This window comes from Acyrthosiphon pisum, chromosome A2 (assembly GCF_005508785.2).
Source record: "Acyrthosiphon pisum isolate AL4f chromosome A2, pea_aphid_22Mar2018_4r6ur, whole genome shotgun sequence".
In the NCBI taxonomy this organism is placed as follows: Eukaryota; Metazoa; Arthropoda; class Insecta; order Hemiptera; family Aphididae; genus Acyrthosiphon; species Acyrthosiphon pisum.
Window position 1 is genome coordinate 8,793,610 of NC_042495.1, and position 9,010 is coordinate 8,802,619.

The window sequence follows — 9,010 nt, forward strand, 5'->3', positions numbered from 1 at the left end:
AAGCAAAACTCCGACCGTATAATAAAACGAAACAAGCTTGAGTAATTTACCGTGGTATTTCAAAGGTTAAACCTCATTATAATATTTAATAAATTATAACAATTATTACACAAAAAGTGTTACAATGTTTTCAGTTTTTTTTCTATAAATACCAATAAAATGTTATTCATTAGGTTAAAAAACTTAAAAACTAAATACGGGGCTCCTAATATATTATTATAATGACAGTTCAAAATATCAAAAATATCTAGTCACGTTTTTTTTTTTTATAAGCATTTAAAGTAAAATTTAACAAAATAATTTGACAAAATACGTACAAATCTAGAAAATGTGCAACTTATGTATTTTGAGTAAAAAATTCATAAAAAATTTCATTTTTAAATCTAAGGGTTGAACAATTAATTCAAGATTCTTCATAAGTTTGTCTACCTTTATCAAAAAAAAAAAAATGTCTATCTGAAAGTCTACTTAAATTTTAATGAACGTTTGAAGTTCAAATTTTTACAACATTAAATATTCATTCGTTTACTCATGTAGCGATTTTCTTATTTTGTTGTAATCAAAAACGAATAACTGTAGATACATGAAATTTTCACTGAATGGTTATTTTATCAATTCCTATATTTGTTAAAATTTTCAACTATTTGACTCATTTTGAACTGTTTACGGACTATTTCAACTTTCAATTTTTTTTTTTCTATAAATGTCAATAAAATTATTTGTTGGGTCAAAAAGCATGATAATTTGATACAAGGCTCTTGATATATTATTACTATAGCAGTTGAAAAATATAATAATATATAGAAACTTTTTTTATAATTATATAAAGTTCGAATTTTGACAAATGTATCAAATTTAAAATTAAAAAATGACTTTGTAGTTAAAAATTTATAAAATGTTTCACTTTTATACCCAAGGGTTGAAAATTTAAAACAAGGTTCCACGTAAATAGGTTATAAAATATCAATTACTTTATTCACAATAATAAGACTGACCGTCTTCACTCAGAATCGTTTTTCGTATGCAATGATATTATATATTATATTAGGTATCATTGAATTAAAATTTAACACCATCCATTACATTGACCCACTTGTATCCTAATGTACAGCATAGCGACACCAACTTGCCCCCCTTTTTATGATTGATCTCATCATTAATTATTTAAACAAAATAAAATTTCAAGGTAAAATATTTCGTATTATCTTAAAACTAAATTTGATTTACATAAATAAAGAAATTGATTGTGTTAGATGGGATACAAGAGCCTAATAAAGCGGAAGTGAACCCTACGACTGGAGTTAGAATTTCACGATTATGGCCTGAAGAAAAAAAAGGTGGTGACCGTGTAGAAGAACAACTAATGTTTATACCACCCAATTATCAATATGAAAATGCACCAATGAAAACAATTTTACTATACAACGGCATAAGTAACTGGATGGTAGATGAAGGACAAAGTGAATTTCTTTCAAACGATTGTCCAGTGAATAGATGCATAATTTCAACTAAGACAAAATTAATTTATTCGATGGATGCAATTTTATTTCGAGAGGAATTCTATGATCCATTATCCGAAACCGGTTTTAAAAAGAATAGTAAACAAGTATGATAAAATTCATATGTTTAATTACCTTAATAATAGTTTAATTCAAATTTTAAATTTAGAAAAAGATTCATTAAAAAACAAAACAATCAAAATAAATATAAATGTTTATTCTTAACAGATATGGATTTTATTCTTCCTTCAGTCAGCATATTACTCGGGATTTGACGTAGGTAATGATATGATTAACTGGACAGCCACATATCGACACGACAGTGATATTGTCATACCATACGGACGATGGGCATATTTCGATCCTTCAGTGACTCGAGTTGAACAGTTAAATATTAATTATTCTCTAAACAAAACGAAACAAGTGGCGATGATAATTACTAATTGTGATACTGACAACCAAAGATTATTATATGCAAAAGAATTGGGCAAATATATATCTGTTGATGTATATGGTCAATGTAAAGGATATAAAATGAACAAATTTGATAACTTTTTACAAATATTAGATCAGGATTATAAATTCTATTTGGCTTTCGAGAGTTCAAATTGTATCGACTATGTGACTGAAAAGTTTTTTATAGATGGACTTCAGTAAGCTATTATAACATTCTTAATATTTAATGTTAAATATTTTATATTGACTATTATTAGATACAAAATTTATTTTCGATTTTCGTAATATACAAATAATTGCAATATTACTTTAATGTGTTTATTATTAATTATCAATAAGGATAAGTACATTTTTATGCAACTTTTACAACTTTAAAACTGAGAACCGAATTTTTGAGGGCCAGAGGAGCACTAAACCAACTTATAATATGAATACAACTAAAAAATGTATTTTTTAACTCATTTACAATTTCAAAGAAACGTTTAAAATGATTTATTAATGACCAATGTACAGTGCCGGATAAACCGCCGGTGCAAGCGGTGCATCGCACCGGGGCCTGAACTCTATGAAATATTTGGGGGCTCCGATATTATAGATGTCGAGTACTATAAAATATGATAAATTAAAAACAATAAGACTTTTGAGTAGTTTGATAAATAATAATTTACTACTACTAACTAGGTACTTAGTTTTCTAGACATTTAAGGGCTTGTATAATTTTTCTGACAATGCCCGATCACTGTGGCAGGAGCAGAACGATAATTTTCCAAACTTAAACTTATAAAGAATTACCTAAGAAACACATGTGGACAAGAATGTTTATATAGTACATCAATTTTAAAGATAGAAAAGGAACGAATTAAAACTTTAAATATTGAGAAAATAATTGACAATTTTGCCAATGAAAAACTTTTCGCTACATTGTATTGGAGGCTGGCTTTATTTTCTGCAGTAAATAATAATTTACATACTATACTTTACATTCATTTTACTATACTTTGTACTTTATTTTTTTTGTAACTGTTGAGTTACCATAGTTGTATAGTATACTTGTAGCTTCTTTTATAATATTTTTAAATTAAGGGCCCTCACTCTTTTTTTTGCATCGGGGCCCTAAGAGTTCAAGATCTGGCACTACCAATGTCATTGCATCTAAGCAGCTTTGAAACTATATGAAAGATACAAACACTTTCATAGTTTTCGATATTATTTGAAATAATGTCATGAAATAATTATCATCAATAATTAATTATCGGTTGGCAGGTACAACGTTCTACCGGTCGCTTTTGGTTCCGGTTCCAGTTCCAGTGTTCAGAAATGAGAAAACCGCGGTTTTAACCGATTTTTTGGAAAACCGGTTAAACCGGTTTCGATCCCTGTTTTGGTGAGATAGCAGTTTTACCTTTTTTTTAAAACTAATTTCGCAATGCTTATAGTTGGTCGTCTTATTTACCAGTTTTGAAATTACCCTTAAACTGCGTATAGTCTGATATGGATTGCAATCGATTAGTCAACCGATAGGTATAACTAAAGTCTGAAATAATGACAACAAATTGGTAATAGTAAAAGTTTGAACACTGGTGTTGTGCAAACGGTGTGTCGTCACAGAATGTATACCAACAGGAAACAGTCTTATCGATTAACGAAGCAGGCAAATAAGCAGCTCACGTGAAAACCATGAAAATTAACGAATAAAAAATAATTTTAGTGTTGAAACGAAGTTATTTGAACATGCACGGAAATGATAAAAGTAATGTACATGTTGTGAAGACTAATCAAAATTAAATTAATCAAATAGAAGAAAAGTGAGTCATAATTACCTACTAAGCTATATTTTATCTTAATTTATTAAAAAAATAATAAAAATACAATTTTAGTAATTTAGTTATATTAATATAAATACCTATTGAAAAACTGTTTCGAATAAATACAAGCATTAATACCTTAATACCTTATGATAAAATAATATAATATACATATACAATCATGGTACCGTTTTATTATGTACAATATGTCAATATATTTATATAATATGTACAGTGTACTGTGTAGGTATACGCCCGAAAGTGGACGAAACACGCTAAGAGCCACTTGGTGATGTCCGAGAACAATGTTCCTCCTATGAATTTGTCAGTAGGCAAATGTACATGCACGCCCAATTAGGGATACAGCTATTCAGAATTCAGAAAATAATCATGATTGTAGTCTGCACTTCTGCAGGTTTAGTAAAAAACCCACTAAAAATAGACAGGTACTTGAAAAAAAGTTTTCCAAACTGAAATAATCATAATATTTTAGTTTAATTTTTACACAACTGATGGAATATAAAATTTAGGCTGAAAACTAATGTGAAATTATTATATATGTGTAACATATTATATTTTGATACATGCTATTAAAAACTATAAATTACTCTTTTACACGGTATATACAAATTACATATTTTATGTTCTAATTTCCCACTTTTAACTTTGAAACAGTTGTCTAAACATATATGAAAGTACACAATTGTAACGTAAATTATAAATGTTGATTTTAAATAATGTAGCTAAGTACCTACTTAGTAGTTTTAAAACATTATGTAGGTAATGTTTACTCAACATTAAAAAATACCCACTTTCTATGGATTTTTACGGAAGTAAAAATCTATTTTTTTTTTATAACTAAATATAAAAAATATATAACTCTGAATATATTATTTTAATTATAAAAATAAAAAGATTATATTATGTTTTTGTTCGTTAAGACTTAAGACTAATATAATTATGACATTTATACCGATGTTTCGCGTAATAATTATAGAAAATTAAAACCTCAAAAAAAAAAGAGTTAGGTTCAAAAAAAAATTATGGATCGAAGAATACATCACTTATTAAATGATTTGCTAATCCTTATGTTATTTATCATTGTTATTTACAGTATATTTACAGCGTATTGTCCGGTCAAGAATAAATTGTATTCAAGAAAATCATATAAATATGAAAAGAAAATTAAAACCCAAACAAATAATGATGAACAGGTAATTATATAATAATAATAATAATTTCTTTATTGTCAGTTTATATTGTATATGTGGAAAATATACAAAAAATAAAAAATGGCTTGCATTACTCTTCACTGAAGGAAAACCACTTATCGAAGAGACTCTTGCTCAACTTGGCTAAACTTGGTGAGAGAAAAAATAATAAAAAAAATGTTGATAATGATTTGCAATTACAAAGATATGAGAAAATACAAAAAAATAACAATTAAATAACATCAACAATAACAATTATTAGTCAACATCTACAATAAACTACTCATAAACTACTAATACTAAAAAAATTAATTGAACAAGAAAATTAAATAAAGAAGGGGATACATGTTTTAAATATGTGTTAAAATAATATAACAGCTATAAGGATAAAATTATAGTTAGATCAAATTATGTAATGAAGCATTTTTTTTTTTTTTTTTTGGTATGCATTATTATAAATCCAATTGTTTAGTTTAAGTTTAAAATTAAGATAGTTAGTACAATTTAATCTATTTTTAGAAATCATATCTAGAGACCTCACACCAACTTGCAAATACGTATTTACAGTTCTTTTATTGTTTATGAATAGTATTTCGAAAAATTTTTCCTTGTATTGTAAGTTTGAATTTTAGATTTAATTGCATTTGTTTTAAATATATATCAAATAGCTTGTTTTTTGTATAGATTATTAATATCTAATAGGTACTTGTAATATTTTGAATAATTCCACTGAGGTAAAAGTTTTAGATTTTCCTATAGGATTATATTTATTAAACTTTTGTGCGACTGCTAAGCTTGCTATTAATGTAGTGTTACAATACCACCCCAAGCAATTATTCCTTGTTGGATTAATGATTGTACAATTGCAAAATATGTTATTCTGATTATATGTTTATTAAGTATTTTTATAACTATAAAGTATAATAATTAATAAGTATTAAGTAGATTTTAGGTAGATACCTACCTATACTTAAAAAATAACAACAAAATACTAGCTATAATAAACATGGCATGTTATTATTAAATAGGTATATGAGGCAATATTGTACTAAATTTATATTTAAATACACCGTCTTCAACGCACTATATAATTTAAAAAGATATAACCAGTGATATACATATATGAAACCACAGCATCATACGACATATATAAGTACCTATACTTTGTTTGAAAGGAATAATAAAAATATGTAACCTTATCTATATTTTCCATTGACAAACCTATGTTTTTGAAATTACAGATTGTGGAAACTGTTTCAACAATTCTAAGCAAAAACTCCGACCGTATAATAAAACGAAACAAGCTTGAGAATTTACCGTGGTATTTCAAAGGTTAAACCTCATTATAATATTTAATAAATTATAACAATTATTACACAAAAAGTGTTACAATGTTTTCAGTTTTTTTTCTATAAATACCAATAAAATTTTATTCATTAGGTTAAAAAACTTAAAAACTAAATACGGGGCTCCTAATATATTATTATAATGACAGTTCAAAATATCAAAAATATCTAGTCACGTTTTTTTTTTTTATAAGCATTTAAAGTAAAATTTAACAAAATAATTTGACAAAATACGTACAAATCTAGAAAATGTGCAACTTATGTATTTTGAGTAAAAAATTCATAAAAAATTTCATTTTTAAATCTAAGGGTTGAACAATTAATTCAAGATTCTTCATAAGTTTGTCTACCTTTATCAAAAAAAAAAAAATGTCTATCTGAAAGTCTACTTAAATTTTAATGAACGTTTGAAGTTCAAATTTTTACAACATTAAATATTCATTCGATTACTCATGTAGCGATTTTCTTATTTTGTTGTAATCAAAAACGAATAACTGTAGATACATGAAATTTTCACTGAATGGTTATTTTATCAATTCCTATATTTGTTAAAATTTTCAACTATTTGACTCATTTTGAACTGTTTACGGACTATTTCAACTTTCAATTTTTTTTTTTCTATAAATGTCAATAAAATTATTTGTTGGGTCAAAAAGCATGATAATTTGATACAAGGCTCTTGATATATTATTACTATAGCAGTTGAAAAATATAATAATATATAGAAACTTTTTTTATAATTATATAAAGTTCGAATTTTGACAAATGTATCAAATTTAAAATTAAAAAATGACTTTGTAGTTAAAAATTTATAAAATGTTTCACTTTTATACCCAAGGGTTGAAAATTTAAAACAAGGTTCCACGTAAATAGGTTATAAAATATCAATTACTTTATTCACAATAATAAGACTGACCGTCTTCACTCAGAATCGTTTTTCGTATACAATGATATTATATATTATATTAGGTATCATTGAATTAAAATTTAACACCATCCATTACATTGACCCACTTGTATCCTAATGTACAGCATAGCGACACCAACTTGCCCACCTTTTTATGATTGATCTCATTATTAATTATTTAAACAAAATAAAATTTCAAGGTAAAATATTTCGTATTATCTTAAAACTAAATTTGATTTACATAAATAAAGAAATTGATTGTGTTAGATGGGATACAAGAGCCTAATAAAGCGGAAGTGAACCCTACGACTGGAGTTAGAATTTCACGATTATGGCCTGAAGAAAAAAAAGGTGATGACCGTGTAGAAGAACAACTAATGTTTATACCACCCAATTATCAATATGAAAATGCACCAATGAAAACAATTTTACTATACAACGGCATAAGTAACTGGATGGTAGATGAAGGACAAAGTGAATTTCTTTCAAACGATTGTCCAGTGAATAGATGCATAATTTCAACTAAGACAAAATTAATTTATTCGATGGATGCAATTTTATTTCGAGAGGAATTCTATGATCCATTATCCGAAACCGGTTTTAAAAAGAATAGTAAACAAGTATGATAAAATTCATATGTTTAATTACCTTAATAATAGTTTAATTCAAATTTTAAATTTAGAAAAAGATTCATTAAAAAACAAAACAATCAAAATAAATATAAATGTTTATTCTTAACAGATATGGATTTTATTCTTCCTTCAGTCAGCATATTACTCGGGATTTGACGTAGGTAATGATATGATTAACTGGACAGCCACATATCGACACGACAGTGATATTGTCATACCATACGGACGATGGGCATATTTCGATCCTTCAGTGACTCGAGTTGAACAGTTAAATATTAATTATTCTCTAAACAAAACGAAACAAGTGGCGATGATAATTACTAATTGTGATACTGACAACCAAAGATTATTATATGCAAAAGAATTGGGCAAATATATATCTGTTGATGTATATGGTCAATGTAAAGGATATAAAATGAACAAATTTGATAACTTTTTACAAATATTAGATCAGGATTATAAATTCTATTTGGCTTTCGAGAGTTCAAATTGTATCGACTATGTGACTGAAAAGTTTTTTATAGATGGACTTCAGTAAGCTATTATAACATTCTTAATATCTAATGTTAAATATTTTATATTGACTATTATTAGATACAAAATTTATTTTCGATTTTCATAATATACAAATAATTGCAATATTACTTTAATGTGTTTATTATTAATTATCAATAAGGATAAGTACATTTTTATGCAACTTTTACAACTTTAAAACTGAGAACCGAATTTTTTAGGGCCAGAGGAGCACTAAACCAACTTATAATATGAATACAACTAAAAAATGTATTTTTTTAACTCATTTACAATTTCAAAGAAACGTTTAAAATGATTTATTAATGACCAATGTGCATAGTGCCGGATAAACCGCCGGTGCAAGCGGTGCATTGGACCGGGGCCTGAACTCTATGAAATATTTGGGGGCTCCGATATTATAGATGTCGAGTACTATAAAATATGATAAATTAAAAACAATAATACTTTTGAGTAGTTTGATAAATAATAATTTACTACTACTAACTAGGTACTTAGTTTTCTAGACATTTAAGGGCTTGTATAATTTTTCTGACAATGCCCGATCACTGTGGCAGGAGCAGAACGATAATTTTCCAAACTTAAACTTATAAAGAATTACCTAAGAAACACATGTGGACAAG

General features: G+C 26.4%; 2 protein-coding genes across 2 annotated transcripts in view; both read left to right on the plus strand.

The window, feature by feature from the left end:
- Window positions 1–49: 49 nt before the first annotated feature.
- On the plus strand, window positions 50–3,349 carry LOC100165601 (glycoprotein 3-alpha-L-fucosyltransferase A-like). The gene is made up of 4 exons (XM_029489437.1): window positions 50–65; window positions 1,254–1,606; window positions 1,728–2,152; window positions 3,219–3,349. Exons 2-4 carry the CDS (start codon window positions 1,364–1,366, stop codon window positions 3,274–3,276), a joined length of 726 nt encoding a protein of 241 aa, XP_029345297.1. The 5' UTR covers window positions 50–65; window positions 1,254–1,363; the 3' UTR covers window positions 3,277–3,349.
- A 1,359-nt stretch (window positions 3,350–4,708) lies between these two features.
- The window catches only part of LOC100574117 (glycoprotein 3-alpha-L-fucosyltransferase A-like), a 5,374-nt gene continuing 1,072 nt past the window's right edge, over window positions 4,709–9,010 (plus strand). The window contains exons 1-4 of the mRNA XM_003242372.4: window positions 4,709–4,974; window positions 6,213–6,303; window positions 7,492–7,844; window positions 7,966–8,390. Coding sequence (XP_003242420.1) covers window positions 4,804–4,974; window positions 6,213–6,303; window positions 7,492–7,844; window positions 7,966–8,390 — 1,040 coding nt within the window. The 5' untranslated portion in view covers window positions 4,709–4,803. The remainder of the gene's footprint in view (window positions 4,975–6,212; window positions 6,304–7,491; window positions 7,845–7,965; window positions 8,391–9,010) is intronic.

What these genes read in the sequence shown, in the direction of transcription:
- LOC100165601 (XM_029489437.1), top strand. Translation starts at nt 1,364, where the DNA reads ATGTTTATACCACCCAATTATCAATATGAAAATGCACCAATGAAAACA. An exon ending in TTAAAAAGAATAGTAAACAA is followed by an intron (nt 1,607 to 1,727) that starts GTATGATAAAAT and finishes TATTCTTAACAG; the next exon opens with ATATGGATTTTATTCTTCCT. An exon ending in TTTTTTATAGATGGACTTCA is followed by an intron (nt 2,153 to 3,218) that starts GTAAGCTATTAT and finishes ATCGGTTGGCAG; the next exon opens with GTACAACGTTCTACCGGTCG.